The sequence below is a fragment of the Miniopterus natalensis genome, chromosome 1 (genome assembly GCF_054644295.1).
Source record: "Miniopterus natalensis isolate mMinNat1 chromosome 1, mMinNat1.hap1, whole genome shotgun sequence".
NCBI classification, from domain to species: Eukaryota; Metazoa; Chordata; class Mammalia; order Chiroptera; family Miniopteridae; genus Miniopterus; species Miniopterus natalensis.
This window is the reverse complement of record NC_142081.1, coordinates 69,663,817-69,691,296: the sequence shown is the minus strand read 5'-3', so window position 1 is coordinate 69,691,296 and position 27,480 is coordinate 69,663,817. Positions and strand designations below refer to the sequence as shown.

Below are 27,480 nucleotides of genomic sequence, written 5' to 3'. Positions count from 1 at the left end.
AATACTAATCTTCTGTTAGTGATGATCATTACAGAAAAATGAAGAATTCAGAAACAGACCATAAGCTCAGATCAGCTGCAAAAACAGGAAGAAAAAAATGGCAAAGACCTTGGAACAGAATTCCAGTGACATCAAACCAATGAGCATAGACTTGTTGGTTGCTCATAAATCCAAGGCCTCCTCCACCGCATCCACAGGCAAGTGGAGGACCGTCCCCACCACCACTAGCTCTACCAGCACCACCTCTACTCACCAGAATTGCTTATATTTTGTTCTGCATTTCTAGTTTAAATTCATTGTACCCTACAACAAATGATGTATAATTTTATTCTTTGAACACTTTTTAAAACCTAATCTAGCCCGGCCAGGCGTGGCTCAGCGGTTGAGAGTCGACCTAGAATCCAGGTGATCGGGGTTCGATTCCCAGTCAGGGCACATGCCTGGTTGCAGGCTTGATCAATGGCTCTCTCATCATTGATGTTTCTCTCTCTCTCTCCCCCTCTCCTTTCCTCTCTCTGAAATCAATAAAGATATATTAAAAAAAAAAAAAAAGTTAAAAAAAAACCCTAATCTATGATCAAATAATGGTTAATATTTTGTAAATATTCTATATGTGCTTGTAAAATATATAAGCTTCATTTGTTGGGAAAGGTTTCATATCACTTTTTCATCAGCTATACATAACTTCAATATCATCAATAATCAATTTTTTAAATGTGTCTAAAAAAACTTCCCAAAAAACAATGAAGTTGTTTCTGCCTGTGTAGCCTTTACTCATTGTTACTATTGACAATTCTGCCTTTACTCACCATGCAGTTGAAAGTCCCCTTTCTTTCTCTAGCAATCTTTCTTTCTTAAGATTTCTGCCATTTCTTTATGACATTAATTTCTAAGCATGCATTTCTTGTTATTATTCCACTTGAGTTTTATTTACCTTTTTGAATATCTAATTGGATGTTTTTCATCACTCTTGAAAAAAACCTCAACGACCACCTCAATACCCCTTTCCCTATTCTTTCATTTTCCTTCCAGAACTCCAATTACACATATGTTCAACCTTCTAATTAGACTATTTTCTATATTTCTCTCATTGTGCCTCGCTATGTTTTATGTTTGACACCTTTTTCTGAGCTACTACACATCACAAGTTCTCTTTTCATCTTTGTCTAACCTCTTATTACTTGATCCACTATGACTTTAATTTTGCTTACTACATTTTTCTCTTTTAGAAGCTGTATTTAGTTCTTTCTCAAATGGTATGTCTCTTCTCAAATTCCATGTCCCCACAGCTCATTTAAGGCTTCTTTTACATCAACATACTTGTTTTGTTATCTGTATCAGATTATTCCTATAATATTATCCCATGGTTTTTTAGTCATGGTCTCTTCTTTCTCTGTTTGTTTCTTGATCTTATTTACATTTGACAATATGCTTGTCATTATAATTGAAAAATAATTTTTAGGTGTGATTCAAATCTGGAATTAAGTGAACTTCCTCTAGATTTGCATCTGATTCTGCCAGTTAATTTGGCACACATCTATAACTATGAAAATGCACCTTTAAGGTCTTAGATTTCATGAAAAGTTCAAGTAATTCCAATCTTTCATGAAGTGCTTGGAAGGACTAGCCCCTTACTCTTCTTTGTTACTTTGAGGGTACAGACTTTTCAGCTCCTGGCTTCCTGTGAGGAGGACTTTTGATTGGATCTAGTTGGGTGAATTTGGTCTTTGCTTACTTCCCCTCTAAATCTATATGGTCATCAAACCAGAAGCTCAAATCTTGTGGGTTCGGCAAATGCCCACAGAAAAATTGCTACCTAACTCTACAGGGTTGTAATGTTTTTCTGAGCATGCTCAGAATCTTTTACATCGTTTTAAGGGCCTCACACCCACTGAGTTACTCTGCAATATTCCATCTGGTCTCATTCTCAATGTTGAAGGAATAGTTTCAGTTCTTTGGATTTATGTATTATAGGTAGCACAGCAAAGATATACTTCCTTCTTAATAGCTCCAGTTCTGGGCAGAGAATGGGGATTTGGATCCTGGATGAAATATGATCTTATATGTTCTCAAGCCAGGCTCTGACAGCTGTCAACAAAATCAACTCATTAAGCCTTTACTACAGACAGAGAACCTTCTGAAGCACAAAGGTTTTCACCTTGAGTAGGAAGCAGGCAAATAGAAGACTTCAACTGTGTCATAAGTTTTTCTGAGAGTTTCTCCAGGTCCAAGAGACCTAAGAAAGTTGCCATCAGTGGCACAGCCTTGTTCTTTCATTTTCCTTCTCTGCCAGTGGCCTCTGCCCACTCAGGAGAGAGAGCTACTCAATTTTCCTTGATAGCTTCTAGAGAGAGGTGGGAGCAGCCAGGGTTTCAACAGGTGGCCAGGGCCCAAAGGGTAAGAACAGACAGGCTTGAATCCCAGAGGGGTAGGAAATGGAGGTAGTAGGCAGGTAGCAGCTTTTGTGCCTTGCTGGGATCGTATTGAATTGGGTGGGTTTAGGCTTCTGGGACACCATGCCCAAAGCCTGCCTCCTTGGTCCTGCTTCCCATTTCTGCTGAAAACATGACTCAGCAGCTGTGGGAGATCCTTTGTTGGTTGATTTTACTCTCTCTTCCCCCAGGTCGCTGGCAGTTTTGGTGGACAAACTTCCTGGCCAGCCAGGGGTGATGAAACCTATCACCTCAGTAGAAGAATGGGAATTGGAACTCTCAAGTCCCCACCCTGCCCTTCCTTCCTCTCTCATGGGCTAAAACTGTGGCAGGAGGAAGCACCAGGAGCAACTGGCTGAGCAACATTCCTGAAAAGATGAAGCTACTCCTGGTCCTGGTGGCCTTTCTCTTACCCCCCAAGGCTGGGGCAGGTAAGTGACCATCCAAACCCTCAGAGGCTCAATCCCATCCCATAGCCTCTGGACCCAGACTGCCTAGGCATGTCCTAGCTCTGTGTCATTGGATAGCAGGCTATTTGAGTTCACATTCCCAGGTCCTTCATCTATAAGTAGGAATAATAGCAATACCTACCTCATAGAGCTGCTATGACAGTTACATTACTGAGTGTCCATGAACCTCTTAGCATGGCCCCTAGCATGTAAACATACTCTGTAACTCTGCTCTATTCATTTTTCTGCAGCCCATCTGTCAAAGCCTAGGAGACAAGGATACAGCAATAACAGCCCCATCAGCTCACATCTAGATTCTTAGAAAACAGTCCTTGCTGCTGAGAAAGTCCCTGCTGAGTCCATGAGCTGGACTCAGAGGGATCAGGGAAGATCTTTGAAAAAGAAAGTACCAGGGAACTTTAGGCAGAAGCTACTCCACAGGGCTCTGGATCTCAACAGCAGAGATCTCTCCACATTGTGAGAGGCTTAAGCTGGCCTTGCCTGGAGCAAGGATTGTTCTCCTTTGGGAGATGTGGGAAGAAGCTAAGATCTGGGGTGGAGAGCCAGAAGCTGCAGAACGCTGGAGTCCTCTCCCATGATGCAGTACCCTGCAGACCCCAATTCTCACCACCAAACCCTCCTTTCCCATCTCTGTAGTTTCCCCATCTTCTAGCTTTTCTGGAGCCACCAAGCTAGTGCCCTCACTCCAGGTTCAGTGAGTGCAGAGATAAATGCTGAATACTTTCTTCCAGGGGAGATCATCGGGGGCCAAGAAGCCAGGCCCCATTCTCACCCTTACATGGCATATCTTCTCACCCGAACATCAAGGGGTCTGAGCACTTGTGGGGGCTTCCTGGTGCGAGAAGACTTTGTGATGACAGCAGCTCACTGCTGGGGAAGGTAAGAAATTAAGGGTCTTCTAGTGGCCAGTAGAGCAGGTTCAGAAGGGTTCATAAGTGCATGAGGCTGAAAGCCAAGTACTAGCAATGAAGGGGTGAAGAGAGACTGGATAAGCCCTGGGGGGCACGGAACAGGCTAGTGTAAATGAAAACAAAAGGAAGAGGTGGAAGGCATTCATTAGGGCTCGAAATATAAATTCAAGCTCTTTCTCAATTTATTCTAGGGGAAGCAAAACTTATGTTTGCTGTGTCCCTACCATCCCCAGCACAGGGCTTTGGAGAAGCAGAGGACACAGAGATCTCAGCCCCAGAGCCTTCCTGTCCCCTCACTTCCCCCAATTGCAGTTTTGCTGCCCTGGGCTCTCATTTGTCCTGCAAAGCTGGTGCACTTGAGTTCATAGGGCCTACCTCTAGCCCGCCATTCCTTTGCAGCCGTATGCGCGTCATCTTGGGAGCCCACAACATCAGGAGGCATGAAAGAACACAGCAGAGTATACTGGTGCTCAGAGCAATCCGCCACCCGAGATACAACGAGCAGAACCGCCTGAATGACATCATGTTACTGCAGGTACCACCTGCCTGACCCTCTGGTTCTCCATTTGAGCTGGCTCTGTCCCAGCATGGGGGTTTCACCTTGTCCTGGGACCTTGTTGGAGGAGGCAGGGGTAGTGGGGTGAGTGCTGCACAGACATTCCCTGAGTGCCTGCTTTCTTCCTGCCAGCTGGAAAATAGAGCCCAGTGGAATCGATTTGTGAGGCCTGTGGCTCTGCCTCAGTCCCAGGCCCGGCTGCATCCTGGGTCCTTGTGCACTGTGGCTGGCTGGGGCCTGATCAGCCAGACCAGGAGAACAGACACACTTCAGGATGTGCAGCTGAGCGTGCAGAGGGATCAGGAATGTAGCAATTGCTTTGATACCTACAATGGCCAAAGACAGATTTGTGTAGGAGACCCAATCGAGGGGAAGGCCACCTTCCTGGTAAGCCCACAGGCATCTGCCTAAATGACCATATGTCTCCCAGGGCAAGACAGAAGGGTCTGGGTAGAATTAGGCAGTGTGAACAGACTACATCCCCATGACCTCAGTCTGGGGACCAGATCAGGGTAAAGTGGGGGCTTTTCCACTCAATCCAGTCTCTGAGGTAAGGGGAGGAGACCAACACACAACGCACACATATTCAGTGTTTTCATGGGAAAGGGAAAGGTACCTTGACTTGGGTTGAGCCAGAGACAACAACCACAGCCAGGGTTGAAGCTCAACCAATGAAAGATCAAGGAGGTTGACTTCTGCAACCCCACCACCTTTCCTCCTCTGCCCTTACCTTAGGGAACCAAGAATAGGGAGGTGTGAAGTGTGGAGGACTGGCTTAGTGTCCCTTCCTCTCATCACCCACAGGGGGACACCGGAGGGCCCCTTGTGTGCAACAATGTGGCACAGGGCATTGTCTCCTATGGAAGAAGATTTGCTGCTCCACCAACAGTCTTCACCAGGATTGCTCGCTTCCTGCCCTGGATAAATAGAACAATGAACCAATTTAACAGAAAGAGGATACCCTGAGACCTCTCCTCCTCACTATGATTGATTGTTCTCTGGGATGTAACCCAGCTCCAGTGGGGTTGTCAAACCCTTAATAAATGTCTATGTCTAGAATGGAAATAACCAATTTCTCATGTTATTAAACTTCATTCTGTACAAAACAAATGTACCCATGACTGAGTCTGAGCTCTTCCAGGAAAATGGGGTCTTTTCTCCAAGACAAATGAACCTCCCACAGCCCATCCTAGAAGATATGATGAGCTACTTCCCTACTCCAAGCCATCCATTCCCCATCTCCCCTCCTCACATAATTTGGGGATTTATGGAAGGCCATAGTCTCCCAGGGCAAGGCACTCTACCCCACCTTACCAGAGACTTCCCCACCAGATATTAAAGTATACTCTAGAACTCTGTGTCACTGGTGTGTGTAGCATAGGCCAACCAAAGGAAAGAATGAAGTTTCAATACATGGCGTTAAAACAACTAGATAGTTGGGGGCAGGGAGTCGGGGGGGAGTAATAAAATAGGATCCACTCCTCACACCATAATCCAAAATAACTCTCAAATGGATCAGAGATCTAAGTGTAAAAAAGTTAACCATAAAAGCCCTAGAGAAAGGAAAAGATCTGCTTGCTTAGAAATAGCCAGTGAACACCCATATTCACAGCAATACTATTCCCATGGCCAATAGATGGAAGCAACCCAAGTGTCCACTGAGAGCCAGAGTCCTTCTCCCAAACCCCCATGCCAACCAACCCCCACTGCACTGTAGACCAATGTCTTCATTTTCAATATGACAGGGGTCTGCTTCCTGTTTTCATACTCTAAAGTTATACCAAACTCAACCCAATGTTGACTAAAATAACATTATTTCTGTTCTAAAGATTAGCCCAAGACTGTCTATATCAATATTATATTCAAATAAAAGATTATTGAAGTTACATAACAAAATCTCGCTTTAAACACATTCTTAAGGTGACTGTACAGAATCAGCTGGGAGGTTCTTCTACGTCCATCAAAATGTCAGTTATTCCTGTAGTGTGGCGTTTACCATCTGAACCTTGCAGTTTAATTAAATGGAATTATCACTGACCATCTGTAAAATCCAACTGGCTATATACAGAAATGCTTTCATAAATTTGACCATTATTTTATAGGAATTTCTTATCAGAAAGTCATTTGCTTAATATTCAGTATAAGCTATTTATCAACAAAATTTTAATCAACATTGCATCTTTGACAATATAGTCATTCCCTCTATATTTACTACCACACGAATTCCATCACTTGCATGTCCTGGGGAATAACAGTCTCATTATTAAATGTTTGCATTGGCAAATGGAAAGAATACTTGATGATGGGGCTCGGATAAGAAAGGGTGGAAGAGCCCCCATCAGGTCCTTACTCTCTGTGACATGTACTGAGAGTCCCAGAACACGACTTGGTCTCAGGAATCAGTCCCCAGGAAACACCCAGGGCAGAGCCATCTCACTTCCACGGCTTTCCCTGACACTCAGCACTTCCACAGCAGCTCTCTGCCTCCAGCTGCTCTGATGGAAAGGTTCCTATGGACCTCACAGTGCTCACCTCCAGAAGACAATTCCTTTCATGACCATCCCAGAGCCAGCCACATCACTTCCCACAGCTCTGCACTCCTCTCCACTAAATAAAACTCAGCAACAGAGCTTTGGCAAAAAAGTGTTTTTAAGGCACATTCAAACTAATGCAAAAGGACACAATTCCTCCCACTTTCTTTCTCCAGGTGCAGGCTTTGTGCATTAGAGGCCTTACTGACTAGACTGGAAAGTCATAAAACCATAACAAGCTCATGTGCAGCAATCTCACAAGGAACCTCTCTCCAAACCCAATAGCCAAGGCAAACTTCTGGTCTACAGAGGCTACTGCTTCTGCCCCTGAACAGAGCATCAAGGTTAGGAGAAACTAGACACTGGCTATTCATCACAACTGTAGCAGAATCACAGAGGTAATTGGTGGTGACCTTGATAAGGGTGTCTGAGTTTGGGGTAAAAAAAGTGGGTGCCCCGGGAGGAAACCATCTGAACCTTGAGTAGGACAACAGGGGGCAGCACAGGCCAGTCCCCATAGCTCATAGAAAACATCTCTATGACAGAAATGTGAAAAAACTATCAGAAGTGCATGAAAACTGTTAAATAAATTATAGATTATTTCAAGATTTTAGACAGCATAACCCAGAACAATTAAGAACTCTATTAGCCTAATACCCTACCAAGATTACTTTTTCACCTTTCCACTGGATTTTCAGAAGTACAGTTTTCCAGAGCTACATTGTGATCCACTACATAGCACATAATTAAACCATTTCGACCATCCAGAAATTTTACAGTGTTTGCTTTAGGAGCTGTTACATCTTTGATAATTGGAACAGGTTTCAGAGGTAGCCAGCCTCTAATATGGCTTGAATGACCCCTGCTTCCTGGTATTCACACTGGCGAGTGAAGGTTTTGGTGGTAGACAGTTGTCACTGAGACCCCAAATTCCCAGCTCAAAGGAGACCAGCAAGACTGGAACATCAGGATAAACTGCACCCGCTTTACATTTTCTACCACAAACAGATGTTACCCATGGTGCTCACAACATCACCCAGCCACAAATCTCTGTGGGTGGAGCCATCCCAATCTTGATGGAGACAAGAAACAGGGACCGAATACAACTTAAGTGCCCCATGCCTAAGTTTCTGGCTCAGCAGCTGATCAGGCCCCAGCTCTACCCTCTCTTCCAGCCTGACTTATCTGCTGGGTCCCAGGTCACTCAGGGGCTGGTACAGACTCTGCAGGAGGGCTCAATAAACAGCTCCTTCTTGGCTTTCGGGCCCAACAAAAAGCAACAGATAATCTCTTGCCTCTTCCAGCCATCTGAGCGCAAGGCCAAAAAACTTCTGCTTTGAGGTCCTTATTCTTGCACCAGAGTTGGAACTAGGTGATACAGGGGAGGAAGTGCAGGGAGGTGGGCTGGGGATATGTGGATTGTGGCAACTATCCAGACACACCCCAGGAAGTGGAAATGGAGGTGCAGCAGGAGCACAGAGCATCATTACTACTACGGCTCCAACCAGTTGTATGTGGAACTTTGCATGTGGGAAAGCCAAAGAAGAAGGCTGCTGCAAGGGATAGGTGACACATGTCTGCCAGCAGTGACCCAGAGGTGAAAAGAGTCCTAACAGCACCTGGGAAGACTATTACGACATGAGTAAGTCTCAGATCCAAAGGAAATCTTCCTCCGAGGGGAATGCACCTGAAAAGCCAGGAGAGCAGAGTGAGGAAAACACCTGAACAGGGGCAGGGAGCTGGGCTAAGAGACACCTGAGGGCCCAGGAGACAACTCATCCCACTCTGATCCCTTTCCATAGAAAATTACTCACATATCCTTGGCCCACGTTCCTACAGCTGACTGTTGCATACCCTGTGGGTAACAATTGGATTCCTTTTTGTGACACCAAAACTCTTGGAAGCTCTGGTCAGGGTGCTGGAGGACAAGGTGGCAGCACCTGCCCCAACATCAGGATTGATCACTCAGCAGCCACAACACATTTTAGCCCAGCACTTCTTATACACCTGGCAGTCTGGCTCTGCTCCTGCTATCCATCAATACATAAATGGTGAGTGAGGATCAGTCAACCATTAGGCATGGTGCAGGGCCCTGGAGATACAATGGTGAGAATGACAAATGCCTAATGACCCAGGGTCAGAGAGACCAGCATAGCCATTTGGCAAGAGGTGCACAGGAACAAGTCAGGAAATTTTACTCCTCACACTCTCTTCTCTCCAAAACTGTGGCCACACGGCCATACAAGATGTTCTGACACTTACCGGAGAGGATGCCCCCTGTGGGGCCATGAGATACATCCCATCTCCTGTCTATAAGCTCAAATCAACCCCTCAGGACTTAATGTCTCAATTAAGAGGTAGAATCCAAGTTACCTGAGTATCTTCTCAACTCCCTCTATTAGTGTGATTCACCAGGTTATTTACCCACCCAGTTCTGGAACCTCAAGGAGAAAATCTCACCCAGGCCCACCTGACAGTTCTTAATTTAGGACAGGGATCGTGCATACCATTCTCTTAGCCCAACTATACTTATACCCTCTTCCAAGCTAAACACCTCCAGTTCCTTATCCATCCTCCTCCTAAGGAAGTGAAAACCCATTCAACTCCCAGGATCCTCTCTTGTGGAAATTCTCCTCAGAGGATAAAGGTGGGATCTCTAATGGCCAGATTATCTCTCAACTAACCTCTCAAGTGATGAAGGAAACTGGCCAATTTAAAGAAGACCCCATCCTCCACCCTAGGGAGCTGCTCCATTGAGCCTAAGGCCTAAGAATGTGTTTTCAGGAGAGAATGTGGCCAGTATTTCCACTACACCCACCATTCCTCTCCGGACATTGAGTGTTGGTCAGGACATTGAGTGGGAAGAAAGGCAGAAAACAATACCCAGGCTAGACCATTCTCCCATAACTGGGCCTGTTTCTTCTTTCCATGGAAATTAAATTAGACACTCTCAACCAAGAATGGGGAGTGATGAGCTGCAGAAATTCTGTCCACAGAACAGTCTTCAATGGAGCCCCATGACCTGGGTCCATGGGATAGGAGAGATCAGAGACAGGAAGGATTAGTGACAAAGTCTGTTTTCACCTCTTTATAGTTCTACTTACTTGTTCCAAATACACTGGCACTGGAAACTGTGACTTCCTTCCAAACATCATGATATTGATAATAAAACTGGCTTTATCAGGGAGTCTTGAGACCACACAGTGAACTCCAGCACATTTGTCTGTGACTCCTCCTCTGAGAACTATTCTTCTGGCTTCTCCTTATCTTCCTGTTACTCTCTTTAACATCTCATGTCCACTTCTTCCCCAATCTCCATGTTGCACCTGCATCCCCAGGATTCTGCAGGTGGCTGAAACTACCAAGAAGTTGGATGACTGGGCTCTTAGCTAGCCTGTTTCCGGTGAAAACCAGTGCTTGACACTTTTTCATGAATACAAAAAAGTGCTTGGGTTGTCAAACAGTGAAAGACTAAAAGGGAAAGGATTTGGTCAGGTGTTGATATTTTTAGGAAGTAGGTGGGTGCTAATCACAAATACAAGGCAATGTGGCATGATATTCAAGTTCTTTGACTACCCAAAATTCAACCAAGTTAGAGAACACCACTTCTGGCTCATGTCAAAGTCCCCAAAGCCCCATTCATTCCTTCTTAGAGCCCAGGGTTTCCTCCTGCTGACTAAGCAACTGCCTAAGAATACAGTGCTTGGAACACCCTCAGCACTTCCAGAGAAGCCTACCCAGGCTATCTCTATGATCCATCCTTGCCTCAGTCCTATCCAGGAAATTGCTAAACCCCAGCTCTATTGTTGAAAACAATTCATTGAAAGGAAAGAAATTAAAACTTCTCCCAAAGGACAATAGTGAGTCCAGTCACCTGTTACCAGTATGACTTATTAGGATGACACATGACTTGGGTGATGGGGAATGCTGAAAATGGAGATACTTTCTGTTCTCTAAAACTAAGTGGTTATATATCTTAGGAGCTATCATCTAGGTCAAGAATGGAAGAACTAGCTAATACTATACAAAACATCATAGCCAAACACTGCAGAATCTACATTCCTTTCAAGTGTATGTGGAACATTGATCAGTATTGAATAGCTGTTAAGCCAAAAAATAAGTTGCAATACATTTTAAAGTATTGAATTCATACAGTATTGCTCTGCCCACAATGGATGTTAAGAATAAAAATAAAAGTATAACTAAAACTTAACCAATATTTTGAAAACAAGCTCTGAATAATCCTTGGATCAAAGAAAACAAATCAATACAAGTTGAGAAAAAAATTTTAAATTAATAATAATAATAAATATATCAGTCTTGGCTGGGTGGCTCGGTTGGTTGGAGCATCATCCCCTACATCAAAAGGTTGCAGATTCAATTTCCAGTCAAGGGACATGGCTAGGTTGCTCCATTGATCCCCAGTTGGGGCATGTACAAGAGGCAACCAATCAATGTTTCTCTCTCACATCTACGTTTCTCTCTCTCCCTCCCTCTCTCTCTAAAATCAATTTTTTTAATATATATTTTTAAATTCTATATATGAGATATATATATATGATCTGAAAATAAAACAGAGCTGCAGAGGGAATTTACATTCTTAAATTTCATTTATTATAAAAGAAGAAAAGCTGAAAAGTCAGTATGATCTCATGACCTCTAATCCAAGATGTTAGAAATAGTACAGAATGTAAACCAAAGCAGAAAGACTGAAATAGTAAAGGCAAGAGCAAAGTTTATTCAAATAGAAAACAAATGCATCAACAAATCTAAAATTTAGTTATTTAAAATGACTAATAAAACTTATAAACCTGTAGCAAGACTGATAGAGATGCCAAGTTTAATAAATAAAAATATAGAACTCCCAGTCAAATTTGAAGTACAAATAAAATAAAATAAAGTTTAGTATAAGTGTGCACCATGAAATAGCTGGACCTATTTATGCTTTAAAATTATTCATTGTTTATCTGAAATTCAAATTTAACTAGAAATCTTATATTTTGACAATCCTTAAAATGATTAAGAAAAAGAGAAAAGAAAAACATTACCAAAATCAAAAATGGAAAAAGGAACATCACTACACGTTTTACAAACATCAAAAAAGTCTTTATGCTATTTTAAACACCTTTTTGGTAATTAATTTTAAATCCTAAATTAGAGAATTGATTAATTCTTTCAAAAGCATAACTCAAGCTTTTGGCTGGAATCGCCATCTTCCAGTAATTCGCCAAAATGACCAACACAAAGGGAAAGAGGAGAGGCACCCACTATATGTTCTCCAGATCTTTTAGAAAACATAGAGTTGTTCCTTTGGCCACATACATGAGCATCTACAAAAAAGGTGATATTGTAGACATCAAGGGAATGGACACTGTTCTAAAAGGAATGCCCCACAAATGTTACCATGGCAAAACTGGAAGAGTCTACAATGTCACCCAGCATGTGATGGACATTGTTGTGAAAAACAAGTTAAGGGCAAGATTCTTGCCAAGAGAATTAACGTACATATTGAGCATATTAAGCACTCTAACAGCTGAGATAGCTTCCTGAAACATGTGAAAGAAAATGATCAGGAAAAGAAGGAAGCCAAAGAGAAAGGTACCTGGGTTCAACTGAAGTGTCAGCCTGCTCCACCCAGGGAGGCACACTTTGTGAGAACCAATGGAAAGGAGCCTGAGCTGCTGGAACCCATTCCCTATAAATTCATGGCATAAATGTTTAAAAAAAAAAAAAAAAGACCTCTGTACTGATAAAAATGTTTCTCTTAGTTGGGTAGAAGTGTGGTATCCCTTCTCCCCCAAAAAATAATGAAAACTTTGTGTCAAAAAAAAAAAGCATAATTCACCAAAATTTGAAAATATGAGTAGCCTGATATTTGTTAAGAGATAAAACCTGCCATTTAAAATCTTCTAGAAATATAACTCCAGGAGCTAATATAGAACACTATCTTCATGACCTCAGTGTGCAAGAATTTTCTTAAATAAGACACACCAAAAAAATTTGAATTATAAAGAAAAAATATCTTAAAATTAAGAATGTTTGTTATCAAAAGGCAAGAGAGTGAAAAGACAGACCACAAAGTAGGATAAAATACTTGCAATGCATATATTTGACAAAGGACTCATATCCAGAATATATAAAGAATTTCTACAAACTAATAAGATAAATACAAGGAATCTAATTTTTTAAATGAGCAAAATCTTAAACACACTCTTTGCAAACCAGGATATTAAATAGCCAATAAGCAAGTAATACATTTTTCAACAGTATTATTTCAGGGAAATACAAATTAAAAGTGCTATAAGATACCACTACACAGCCACCAGAGTGGCTAAAATGAAAAATTCTGGCATTACCAAGTGTTAACAAGATATATCATCAATACCAAAACTTTCATACACTACTGATGGCTGTGATACAATCATTTTGGGGGGAAAATGTTTTGCTCAGCATGTTTATTGAGCACAGCAATGCCATTTTAAATATACATTCAGTAGAAATGCATACATATGTGTACCAAAGGTATGAATACGAAAGTTCATAGCAGATCTATTCCCAATAGCAAAAACTGGAAATAACACAAATTCTAATATCCAGCAGAATGCACATATAAATTGTAGAATAATCACAATGGAACACTAATCATCAATAAGAATGAAGGAACACCATTCCACACAACCACATGGATGAGTCTTTAAAAACATACCTTGAATAAAAGAAGTCAGACACTAAATGGTACATATTTATTGATCTTTTTAATATAAAGTGTTAAATAAATGGGCAAAATTAATCTAAGATAATGGAAGTCAAGACAGAGGTTACATTTAGGGAAAAGAAAGGTAGTCCCTGGGAAGGTCACAAAGGAGTTTCTGAGGTGCTGGCAAGAGTCAATTTTTATGCCAGTACCATATTGTTTTGATCACTATAGCTTTGTAATATAGTTTAAGATCAAGAATTGTGATGCCTCCAACTTTGTTCTTTCTCATAATTTCTTTGGCTATTTGGGATGTTTTGTGGTTCCATACAAATTTTAGGATTGTTTATTCTATTTCTGTGAAAAATATAATTGGAATTTTGAAGGAATTGCATTGAATCTATAGAAGGCTTTGGGTAGTATGGTCATTTTAACATTATTAAACCTTCAAATCTATAAACATGGGATAACATTCCATTTGTTTGTCTTCTTCAGTTTCTTTCATTGAAGTCTTGTTTTCATTGTAAGAATATTTCACTACCCTGGTTAAATTTATTCCTATGTATCTTATTTTTTTCATGCTATTGAGAAGAGGTAGTTTTCTTTATTTCTTTTTCAGATATTTCATTATTAGTGTATAGAAATTTCTGCACATCGATTTTATGTTCTACAAATTTACTGAATTTGTTGATTGGTTCCAACAATATTTGGATGAATCTCTATGGCTTTCTCTATACAAGTGCATATCATCTGCAAATAACATCAATTTTATTTCTTCCTCTCTGATTTGGATGTCTTTTTATTTCTTTGTTTTGCCTAATTGCTCTAGCTAAGACTTCCAGTACAAGATTTGTATATTTTGGTACATTTGTGTCATTCTTCAATAAAAACTTTACTTTACCACTAATTATCAGAGAGATGCAAATTAAAGTCACAGTGAAGTATCACTTCACACCTGTCAGAATGGCTACCATCAAGAAATCAACTAACTGAACAAGTGCTGGCGAGGGTGTGGAGAAAAGGGAACCCTAGTACATTGCTGGTGGGAGTGCAGGCTGGTGCAACCACTATAGAAAACAGTATGGAGGTTCCTCACAACACTAAAAACAGAACTGCCTTTTGACCCAGTGATCCCACTTTTAGGAATATATCCAAAGAAACCTGAAACACCAATCAGAAAGAACTTGTGCAGCTCTATGTTCATAGCAGTGCAATTTACAATAGCTAAGATCTGGAAACAGCCCAAGTGCCCATCAGTAGATGAGTGGATAAAAAAGCACATTTACACCATGGAATACTATGCAGCTATAAAAAAGAAGGATCTCATCCTTTGGGACAGCATGGAGGGAACTAGAGAGTATTATGCTAAGCAAAATAAGCCAGTCAGAGAAAGACAAATGTCACATGATCTCACTCATATGTGGAATGTAATAAACAAAATAAACTGATTAACAAAATAGATCCAGAGACATAGAAGCATGGAACAGACTGAGGGATCTCAGAGGGAAGGTGGGGATGGGGGAGTGGATGAGGAGAGATTAATCAAATAACTTATACACAGATATTGGTATGGGGAAGGCCTGGGGGTGGGGTGAATGCGGGGTGGAGGGGACCGATGGGGGGAAAAGGGGGGACATCTGTAAAAAGAAAATAAATAAATAAATAATAATAAATAAATAAATAAAACTTTACTTTAAAAATGTCTGAAAATACTACCTGTTAGTGTAAATGTGGAGCAAAAAGAACTCTTGAAAGCTGCTGGTGAGAGTATAAACTGGTCCAAAGATTCTGAAAACAGTTTGGCACATCGCATTAAAGTTGAAACTATGCACATGCTTTGACCCAATGATTGCATTCTTGGTTACAGGAAATAAAGAAATTCATGCAAATGTCCACCAGGATGCTGTTAGAGAATGCTTTTACTGGCATTATCTGTAATAATCAAGAACTAGGGTCCTAGCTGGGCTTGCTCAGTGGTTAGAGCATCAGCCTAAGGACTGAAGGGTACAGGGTTTGATTCTGGCCAAGGGCGCATCCCTCGGTTGCAGGCTCAATCCCTGGCCTTAGTCAGGGCACGAGTGGGAGGCAACTAATCAATGTGTCTCTCTCACATCAATGTTTCTCTCTCCTTCTCTCCCTCCCTCTCTCTCTCTCTCTCTTCCACTCTCTCTGTCTCTCTGAAAAACAATGGAAAAAACATCCTCGGGTGAGAACTAAAAAAAAAGAGCTAGGAAAAAAACAAACACAAATGCACAGTAAGTTGTGGTACATTCATGCAATAGAAACAGTGACCTTCATTGATACACAATGACAGGAGTAAATCCCACAAACATAATTTTCAATAAGAGAACAACTTACAAAAGAATATACACATATCCCATTTATATAAAATTCAAAAATAGGCCAAACTAAATTATATTGTCCTAAGATAAATTGATAGGTAATAAAAATATATTTACTCTTATTCAAACTCAGAAATAAAATACAGGCAGAAAAATAAGGGAATGGTTGTCACATAAGTCAGGTTATAATTCAGACAGTGGTTACCTCTAGTGGGGGTAGAGGTTGTGATCAGGAAGCACATGGATCTTCTGGGTCCTCCTGGCTACGTTCTACTTCTTAACCTGGGAGATAGTTACATGAGCATCTCATCTATAATTGTTCATTAAGCTGTACATGTAAGTTATAAGCCATCCCTATATAAGTGTTCTACTTCACAATTTTTTTTTTAATCTTCATCCCAGGATATTTTTTCCATTGCTTTTCAGAGAGAGTGGAGGGGAGAAAGAGTGAGAAACATCGATGTGAGAGAGACACATCAATTGGTTGCCTTCCACACACACTCCAAGCAGGTCCAGGGATGGAGCCTGCAGCCGAGGTACGTGCTCTTGGCCAGAATTGAACCCCGGGCCCTTCAGTCTGTGGGCTGGTCCTCGACCACTGAGCCAAGTCGCCTCAAGCTTCACGGTTTTTTTAAAAGCCAAGAGATGAAAGCAACCAAAATGTTAACTGAGAGATAAATGAAGAAAGTATGATATATACATACAATGGAATATTATTTAGCCCTAAAATGTAAATCCTATCAAATACTACATGAATGAATCTTGAAGACATTAGGCTAAGTGAAATAAGCCAGTTACAAAAAGACAAATACTGTATGATTCAACTTATGTGAAGAATCTAAGGTAGTCACACTCTTAGAAACAGAAAGTAGAATGGTGGTCACCAGGGGCTGAAGGAAGGGGAAAATAGGAAGTTGTTCAATGGATATAATTTCGGTTTTACAAGATGAAAAAGTTCTAGAGACTGTTGCACAATAAAGTGCACATAGATAACACTGCTGTGCTGTACATTTAAAGATGCTTAAGATGGTAGGTTTTATGTTGTGTGTTTTTTACCAAAAGTTAAAATAGAAAAAAACCCTCACTGACCCATAGGACAAAATCCACACTTTTATGGCAAACAATCCCTTTCTAAACTGACTTCTGTCTAGCCTCATCTTCCAGCATTCCTGCCTTTTTCCCTTCACTCTATGCTTCAATAATACTGAATGACTTGCAGTTTTCCAAACAACCATCCTTTCTCTTGCCCTTTTTGTATATGTTACTACTGCTACCCAGAAAGCCCCATCTCAGTTTGTCCATTGACAGGAGGTAAACTCTCCTTGAGATCTCTGCTCAGTTGACACTGTCACTGCCTTCCCAGGACAAATCTGAGAGCTCCTCCTGCCATCCCACAGCACTTAAATTTCTCCATTGTGGCACTTTTCTATTTGTGCTATAATTATGAGCTTGCAGGCTGTGATTGCCTTTTTATCACAAGGGTCTGGCATCAAGTAAGTGCCCATCAAACTATTTTTTGACTGATGAGTGAGTGAGTGAGTGGCATTTTATCCAGAAACCCAGAGGCTGAAAGGAATGAAGAATTTTGATAACCAGGCTGACACAAGCATTGTCATTGAAAGAACCCATATGATGGTAGGAGAAAATGAATGGAAGCTTGAGACTGGGAGAGAGGGTGCCATTCATGTTTCATGTCACTATCAAGAATTCAGACTACATGAAAAGGGGGGGGGGAGTCATGAAATCAGGGAGGAGTTGAGCAACTGGAAGAACACACAGAAATAATAGCCCATGAGGTCCCAGGACACAAAATGAGGATGCAATTAACCACCCCAACCCTCAGATTCCTGAGCATAACACAAAGGGCAGGATAACATTCAATAAGGCTCAGAAACCCCAGGGCTCAGATTCACCCCTCCTCTGGAAGCAGAATGGAGGGCTCCAGAATCCCTCAGATACTGTAACATTATTGGGGCAGATAGGAGACTGTTCAAAATTCTGGAAGGTGCTCTTTATTTCCTTTGGCTATTTAGAATTGTCCTAAAGGAAGACAATTCTGGTTCACAAACTCTTGGAAGAAGTAAGCAAACTTGGTGGCTAATAATGCTAATACTAACTGACTTTAAATACTTACTATGTCTGGTACTCTACAAAAACAATTCCTTATTTAATCCTCACCATTCTTATGCCCATTTTACAGATGAATGGGGAGAGGGCTAAGAGAGATGAAGAACCGTGCCCAAAATTACAAAGCTAATAAGGAATGGCACCAGAATCCCAACAACCTGATCCAGAACTCTCAACTACCTGGTTTTCTACCATTATTTCTTCAAACATGTTCTCAAAGCCTTGCTTACTTTTCACCTCCTCTGGCACCCCTATGATGCCAATATTGTTACTTTTCATATTGTCCCACAGTTCCCTTAGGCTGTCCTCCTGTTTTTTAATTGTTTATTCTTTTTAGTTTTCTGACTGATTTTTTTCTATCCTGTCTTCTAATTAGCTGATCCGACCCTCTGCTTCCCCTAATCTGCTCCTCATTTCTTCCAATTTATTTTTATTTCTACTATGTCATTCTTTTTTTAAAAATATATCTTTATTGATTTCAGAGAGAGGAAGAGAGAGAGGAGAGACATCAATGATGAGAGGGTCATCATTGATCAGCCACCTCTTGCATGCCCCCAACTGGGGATCGAGCCTGAAACCTTGGCATGTGCCCTGACCAGAAATCAAACTGAGATCTCCTGGGTCTTATGCCAATGCTCAACCACTGAGCCACAGCTGGCCGGGCCTACTATGTCATCTTAATTTCCTTCATAGTTTCCATTTCTTTTCTTATGCTGTTGAGTATCCTTATGATCAGTTTTCTAAACTCTATATCTGATAGATTGCTTATCTCCATTTCACTTAGCTTTTCTTCTGGAGAATTATTTTTTTCTTTCATTTGGAGCTTGCTTTTTTATCTCCCCATTTTGGCTGCCTGTTTGGATTTGTTTCTATGAGTTAGGTAGATCTGCTAGGACTCCCAGTCTTTTGGATGGTCTCTGGTGCAGGCCACTGTTACACCCTGTTTGTGACTGGCCTTGAGTATCCTGTTTGAAGTTTTCTGCACTCCAAGCTTCTGGTTCCCTCTCCTGAGGGTGGGTGTGTTTGGACAGGACCAAGATGCACACCAAGGTCTGCTTTTCCAAGCCCTGGGTCCAGAAGCAAATCAAAGACTCAAAGCATTCAGAGGCTGTTATTCTGTTCTTAAGGAGCCTCAGGCTGTAGAAACTCTATAAGGTATGGAGAGAGATTTTCCAGCAGGGTGGGGTAATTGCTGCCCACCCCCAGGCAAAAGCTGCTGGGAAGGTAAATGTTTGCTTGAGAAAGATGTCTTCTGCAGTATAGGGGAATGACTCAGCACAGGAATCCAGATGGCTGCCCTCTGAGCTCTGCTCCTCCAAGCCAGTAATTCCCAGACTCTCCTCACACAACTCTAGTCCACTCTGCCCTCCCTCTGCTGGAGCCCAAGGTGAGTGGCTGCACAAGAAACTTTGTGGTTGGCCCTTTAAGAGGGTGCCTGCATTTCCAGCTGTCTCTCCCTAGTAGACAGAAACCTGGCTGCTTTTCACAGCCAGATGTTATGTGGGCACCTTTTTCAGTTCTGGTGCTCTTGGCTGGGAAGCCCAACTTGGGGTTTAGACCTCAGAGTCCTCAGTAGGAACCACCCACAGCTGAAATATCCCTCCAGGCCTTCAGCTGCTTCCTTTGGGAGCCCAGCCAGCTCTTTTGTGCCTCTGCACTTCCTACCAGTCTCTATGCAGTCTCCACTTTTCCTTCTTGGTTATGAGGGTAGTCTCCAGCTCATCTTCACTTGCAGTTGATTATTCAGGATGCTTTTTCTATATTTTAGTTGTAATTGCAGTTTGGTCCTAGGAGAGTGTCAGTGTAGCTTCCACTCAATCCACTGCCATCTTGGAATTCCCCCAGATTGTATCAATCTTATATAGATAGCATCTAGAAGACAAAAGTTGTTCCTCAATGGTTGTGTTAAGATGTAAGGAAATGCATTGCCCAGCCAACTGTGGCTCAGCGGTTGAGCATGGACCTAGGATCCAGGAGATCGGGGTTCGATTCCCGGTCAGGGCACATGCCCGGGTTGCAGGTTGCAGCCAATCAATGACTCTCTCACCATTGATGTTTCTATCTCTGTCTCTTCCTCTCTCTTCCTCTCTCTGAAATCAATAAAGATATATTAAAAAAAAAAAAAAAAGATGTAAGGAAATGCAGAAATAAGGAGCAACTAAAAGGGAAAATCATTGCCTAAGAAAACATTAATTTCAAAACCTGGAGTCTAAATGAAAAGTCTTGAGTAACAACCCTCCACCTAAAATTAATTAAAACCACAGATGGAAGAGCATAAAAGATATCTTGGAGCTGGCCACTCTGACTCTTGCCATGCTAACTCAGAGCAGCTGCTGGACTCCATTCCTGGCAGCAACCACAAATCAAATACGTTTCATGTAAGCACATGAAAAGGGCAGTTGATGCCACACAGGCCTCCTCCAATAGCTTACCAGATATGAGAGGATTGCCATCGACAGATTTTATTCTAAGATGCATAAAACTATCTGTTGCAGCTTGCCCATGCTTTCTGCTGGCAGAGAGACTGGCTGCATCACAAAGTATATGAGAGAAGCAGCACAGATTTAAGGGACTTTACCCAAACCCATGGGAAAAGAATGGCTTGAGGACTGCCTAACGGGGAACAACACAAGGCTAACTGTTGTCAGATCTGCAATGAGCCTAAAACAGAAGCCAGAAAACAAAACAAGAAGCTGTCCCCTGCCACCTCTCACCCTGAGAAATTGGAATCCACCTCTCTTCCACGTTTTACTTTCCTGGCTACTTTATTCACTACCACCTTCAAGCATGAGCACAATTCAAGCAAACAAACAAATAAAAGACCAAGATGTCCTTAGGCATATGGAAGAGAGCTCAGAAATCCTATAACTAAAGACTAAAGTACAATGAACATCAAAGTAGGCAAAACTTTCGAATAAAGCTATCAGAGAACTACAAATGGACTCTAGCTAAAGAACAGAAGAAACAAATTACCCAGTCCCTATCCTATACAGTCTCCTTGGGAAGCCCTCTCTATACATGATACAAGGTGTCTGGTATTCAGCTAAGCGCCAAAATAAAATTCAGGGGGTGGGGTTAAAACCACTACACACACACACACACACACAATGTATTGTTTCTACTCTAGTTAAAAAAGAAAGGGAGCCCTAGCCGATTTGGCTCAGTGGTTAGAGTGTCAGCCAGTGAACTGAGGTGTTGTGGGTTCGATTCTGGTCAAGGGCACATACCTCAATTGCAGGCTTGATCCCTGGCCCCAGTTGGGGCATAAGCAGGAGGCAACCAATCGATGAGTCCCTCTTACACTGAGGTTTCTCTTTCTCTCTCTCTCTTTCCCCCTCCCTTCCACTCTCTCTAAAAAAAGAAAAAGAAGGAAAATATTTAAAAACTCAATCACTTACAAAAGCAGACAGGAAAAGAAGAAAAATGCATACTATAAAATAAGTTAGTATAAATAATTCAAAATATAACAGCAATTAAAGAAATTGTAAATTAATTCAACACTTAGCTTAAAAGATAAATATCATCAGATTTGGAGAACACATTCAGTTAAATGTTTACTTACTCTTAAGAACATTACCTGGCCAGCTTGGCTCAGGGCTTAAACATTGGCCCTCAGACCTAAGGATCACAGGTACATTTCCAGTCAGGGGCACGTACCTTGGTTGCAGACTCAATCGTTGGCCCTGGTCGTGGCATGTTTGGGAGGCAGCCAATCGAAGTGTCTCTCTCACATCGAGGTTTCTCTCTCTCTCTCTCCCCACTCTCCCTTCCACTCTTTCTGAAAAGCGATGGAAAAAATATCCTTGGGTAAGGATTTTTTTTAAAAGAATGTTAAAAGATTGGAAATAAAGGGATAAAAAAAGGATATACCTGGTAGACACCAAAATAAAGCTGTTGAGGTTATATTAAAACCAGAGTATTTGTTTTTTTAAAAAATAATATATGGGATATTTTCCACATATAAAGATAAAAGTCAGAAATCACTAGGAAAACACAATTCTAAATATGCCTTTATAAAAATCAGTAATTCAATATATATATATTTTTATATGACATATATATCAAAAATTAGAAAAGAAGTCTCAAACCAATGATCTAAGAACCCACCTTAAGAAACTATCAAGAGAAAAATTAAACCTAAAGTAAGCAGAAGAAAGAAAATAATAAGAACAAAAACCAAGAATAAAAAATTAGGAAAAACAATAGAGAAAAATCAATGAAGCCAAAGCCTCTTATTTGACAAGATCAATACAACTGATAAACTTCTAGGCAACCTGATCAGGAAAAAAGAAAGAAACAACCCAAATCACCAGTATCAGCAATGAGAGAAGCAACATCACTAAAGATTCTATAGCTATTAAAAGGGATAATATGGTAATATTATGAATAACTTTATGCTGTAAATTTGACAAATTGGGTGAAATGGACAAATTCCTTAAAAGACACAAACTATCACCCAACCAGCATGGCTCAGCAGATAAACATATTACAACAAAGGCAAACAGACAAATGTCTAAGAGATCATGGTTCAATTCCCGGTCAGAGCACATGGCCGGTTTTGGGCTTGGTCCCCGGTAGAAGGGCATGCAGGAGGTGGCCAATCAATGACTCTCTCATCATTGATATTTCTATCTGTATCTCTCCCTCTCCTTTCCTCTTTCTGAAATCAATAAAGATATATTTTTTTAAAAAGACACAAACCATCAAACTCAATAATAAATGTGGCCTTTAGAGTACCACTCATGTAGTTACACATCTTCCTTCGAACAAAGCTTCAGACCCAGAAAGCTTCACTGGTGAATTCTACCAAACATTGAAGGAAAAGAGTAATATCAGTTCTACCAAATCTTTAAAAATAGAAGAGGAGGGCTCATTTCCCAACACATTAATTAAGGTCAGTATTACTCTGATACCAAAAGCAGACAAACATATTGCAACAAAGGGAAACAGACAAATGTCCTTCATGAACATTATATTAATTATTGCTGCAAAACAAATTACCTAAAAACCTGGCTTAACACCCACAATTTCTGTGAGTCAGGAATCCAAGTGTCACTTAGCTAAGTGTTCCTGGTTCAATTTCTCCCATGAGGCTTAGTCAAGTTGTTGACTGAGGCTGTGGTCTCATCTGAAGACTTGACTGGGGCTACAGGATTCACCTTGAAGCTCACTCATGTGGTTGTGTGCAGGCTTCAGTTCCACACAGACTGGGGCCTCAGTTCCTCAAGGGCCTCAGTTCATCACACACCATGTGGGTCACACCATAGAGTTATTTCCAATATGCCAGCTTGCTTCTCCCAATGCAAAAGACAAGCACTTTGAAAGAAAAAAAGAAAGAGCCCTGGCCACTGTGACTCAGCTGGTTGGGCATCGTCCCATGCACCAAAGGGTTGCTGGTTTGAGTTCCAGTCAGGGCACATGCCCAGGTTGTGGTCCCTATCCTCAGTGGGGAGCATGCAGGAGGCAGCCGATCAGTGTTTTGCTCCATCTCTCTCTCTCTCTCTCTCTCTCTCTCTCTCTCTCTGTCTCTCTGTCTGTCTGTCTCTCTCTCTCTCTCTCTTCCTTTCTCTCTAGAAATCAATAAAAACATTTTTTTAAAAAAGAAAGAAGAAGGAAGGAAGGGAGGAAGGGAGGAAGGGAAGGAGGGAGGGAGGGGGGAAGGGAGGGAGGGAGAGAGGGAGGGAAAGACGCCCAAATAGAAGCTACATTGTTTTAGCAACCTAATCATGAAAGTGGCTTTCTATCACTTCTACAATATTCTGTTGAGTAGAAGTGACTCCGTCAGTCTAGTCCACGCTCAAGGGAAGGAGATTACACAACAGCGTAAGTACCAGGAGGCAGGGATCACAGAGGATGGTCTTAGAGGCTCTTTGCTGCAATAAATGATGCAAATATTCTTTTAAAGATTTTAGAAAATCAAATATAACAACATAGAGAAGAATAATACATCATGGTCTCTTGGGGTTTATTCTAGGATTCTCAAATTGAACATTCAAAAATTAATTCCTGTAATTCACCATATTAACAAACTACAAATGGAAAATTCTATGATCATCTCAATCCATGCAGAAAAAATCTTTAATAAAATCCAACATCCAGCCTGGCTGGGCGTGGCTTAGTGGTTGAGCGTCCACCTAGGATCCAGGCGATCAGGGTTCGATTCCCTGTCAGGGCACATGCCCAGGTTGGGGACTGCAGCCGATCAATGACTCTCTCACCATTGATGTTTCTCTCTCTCTCTCTCCTTCTCCCTTCCTCTCTCTGAAATCAATAAAGATATATATATGTTTTAAATCCAACATCCATTTATGATTTTTTTTAAATTCAGCAATAAGGAATAGAAGGAACTTCTTCAACCTGATAAAGAGCATCTATCTAACTTCATACATAATGGTGAAAAACTGAATACTTTTTTCTTAAATGAAGCAACAATGTTATTCTCACCACTCTTATTCAGCATTGCACTGCAGGACCTAGTAAGAGCAATAAACAGGTAGAAGAAATGAACAGTATACAATTTAAAAAGTAAAAAAGAAAACTGTCTTAGTTTGCTGGTGATGTGCTCATCTATAGAAAACCCTAAGGAATCTACAAAAAAGCTACTAAAAGTAATGTGAGTTTAGCAGGTTTGCACATTAGATCAACATATAAAATTCTGTTGTATTTTATATACAAATTAAATCAGGCATTAAATTTTAAAACATTTATGTTATGTTTACAAAAGGTTACATATGAAATATGTATCCATTTATATAACATTCTTGAAATGACAACATTATAGACTAGAGTAATGGCTGCAAGGGGTTAGGGATGGGGTGAAGGACCACAGTGGGGAACAGGTGAGTGTGGCTATAAAAGGGAATCCTTGTGATAATGGAACTGTTATACACCTGGACTATTGTGGTGGGTGCATGAACCCACACATGTGATAAAATTACATAGAACTAAATACCACACATGAACACACACACGCAAGCATATACACTCTGAGATGGATCCATGCCAAAACTTTGTTGATCACTTCCATAGCCATCCTCTAACTGGTGGTTTACAAAGCCCATTTGAGTCTTTAGAAATTAGTATCAATTCAGAGCCAATGTACAGTAACGAAACAAAAAGGCGTGGTTATTTCTCAGATTTTTTTTTCTCTAATTCGTAGTCATGCTTAGAGATGGCCACAAGTAGCTTTGGTGAAGGCATGAAGGAAGATGGACAGTACAAATTTTTGGCAATGCAGCAAGTACCTTCCACAAGGGCACTTAATCCGCTACATTCAAGGAGCTCTGGGTCAGTGAGCTTAAGTCTAAGAATTAGTTGCAATGCCTCATGATACCCAAGACCTCTGTTCACCAGACCTAGAATGCTTCCACTTATACAAATCAACTATGACTGTAGTAGGTGGCCTATCTATTTCGGTTCTAGGGACACCATGATCAATTAGCCAAAGTCAAATACCTCTATTTGTCAAACTATCTTGACTTCTGCTTCAACTTTGGTACCCATTATAATAACCAACCCCACCCTATCTCTGGTAGCTTCGTCCACCCTAGGCTCCCAGCAGCACCTGGGAACTCAGGAATCCCAGTTCAATAGCAACAATTCCCACAGTCATTCCAGGTGTGCAGCAAAAGCCATTATAGCCTCTACAAAGATGCCAGTGATCCCCTCCCTAATGTATTTTTCACAGCTTTGGTGAAAGGAGGGTTCTCTGCACTCTCCTAAGACACACTTAGGGGGTGAGTAAACCAGTCTACCTTCTGATTTCCCTAAACTTTAGATACCTTCTTTCACAGTATACCAAAGAGGGTCTAGGATCCCACTTCACTTAGTTAAGGCCACCTGTGGGTCTATAATTCAATTCAACCAACTAGGCAAATAGTTAGAGCCACTTCATTCAATATGCTTGATCTAATATGCAGACATTAGAATCTCTACTTAGTTCATCCCATCAACAAAGTCACTCTGGCCCAATGTTACTACCCTCTTTCCACCCTACACCAACACCCTTAAATTCATTCCCATTCATGTTTCTGTTTATATAAATTAGCAAAACTCTTTCAATTATTTTGGTATATACTGCAGTTCCTCATGGGTCACCTCTAAGACCTACTGGGACTTGAATCTGGTTCTAGATCTAGAAACAATAAAAGAAGGGTGGGGAAGAGGGTGTCAGCAGTCCCCTGCAAAGCAACTACCTCAGGGGTTCCTATTATAGATTGTTCAGGCCAGGGAAGACCACCTCCTCAGACTGGAGAAGATGGACTGCTACTATGGCAAAGGAGGGTTGGAGAAATTTAGGGGTTCAAGTTCCCAGTTTTATCAGAATCTCCCCTAAATATGTACCCATCTCAATTTTCAGAGACCCAGTTAATACTTAATTTTATATAAAAGACCCTGCCAGGCTGGGAATTCAAAATGTGTTGCAAGCCACCCACAGGATTATACATAGGTTTAAATTTAGAAATCTCAGACATGAGGTTACATGAGATAAGTTTCTTTTATGGCAATCATAGATTTCTGGGCCCTTACCTAGACCATAATTTAAAGCCCAAAGCTCATCGTTTTCTTTTCCTAAGTTCTTTCGTGTAATTAGAAACAATCAACCCCATTGAACTCCTTATTTCCACTAATATGTTCTATGCCAGCAAATACTTGGTCACCTAAAGTCTTGCCGGAGATTACAGATATCTACAGGTAATAATTTATGTAACAGGTATACTACTATGTGCCATAAATAATCACATACAACTTACAACTATTATCCTTTATGACTTACAATAGGATAAGTAATACCTTTAAATATATTCAGATTAGAGAACCAATAGGGGATAACACAGGCCAATTTATAGAATCAAAGTTTATGTTCTCCTGGATTTCCAATGCCAATATCTCTATTATTTAGAGTTCAAATGGGAAAGCAGAGCCACTCTGAGTGATGTTAAGTAAGGGAATTATTATGAGGATTGTATCTTATAAAATTGTGGGAACTGGTGAAGAAATCCTCTCTACATCCTTCTTCTTGTTTTCTTTTTTTGTTTTTATTTTGTTTTGTTTTTACCTTCCAAGAAAGCAGGGTGACATATGGAAAGATCATATGGTTACAGTCAAAGAGATATGTATTTGACACCTAGTTCTGATATGCATTAGCTATGAAATCTTGTCAAGTGACTCAAATTCTCTGAGTCTCAGTTTCCTCATCTGTAAAATGGAAACAACAGCATCTCTCAGAGTTGAGGTGAGGGTGAGTAAGATAAAGCATGTACCTGTATTATGCTTTTGTTGCTGTTGTTTCTTTTTACTTATTTTGTTTTATTGTTCAAAATATTACAGAAGTCCCCTTTTCTCCCCATTGACCCCTTCCACCCATTACCCACTCCCCTCCCCACACTATTGTCTGTGTCTATGGGTTATGCATAT

The 27,480-nt window shown here is 41.0% G+C and overlaps 1 protein-coding gene and 1 pseudogene across 1 annotated transcript; both read left to right on the top strand.

The window, feature by feature from the left end:
• The first annotated feature begins 2,808 nt into the window (after positions 1-2,808).
• On the top strand, positions 2,809-11,576 carry LOC107545395 (cathepsin G-like). Its single transcript, XM_087816604.1, has 7 exons — positions 2,809-2,863; positions 3,634-3,781; positions 4,213-4,348; positions 4,502-4,756; positions 5,174-5,313; positions 11,250-11,324; positions 11,570-11,576. Exons 1-7 carry the CDS (start codon positions 2,809-2,811, stop codon positions 11,574-11,576), a joined length of 816 nt encoding a protein of 271 aa, XP_087672730.1.
• A 556-nt stretch (positions 11,577-12,132) lies between these two features.
• On the top strand, positions 12,133-12,614 carry LOC107545396 (large ribosomal subunit protein eL21 pseudogene; annotated as a pseudogene).
• The last annotated feature ends 14,866 nt before the right edge of the window (positions 12,615-27,480 follow it).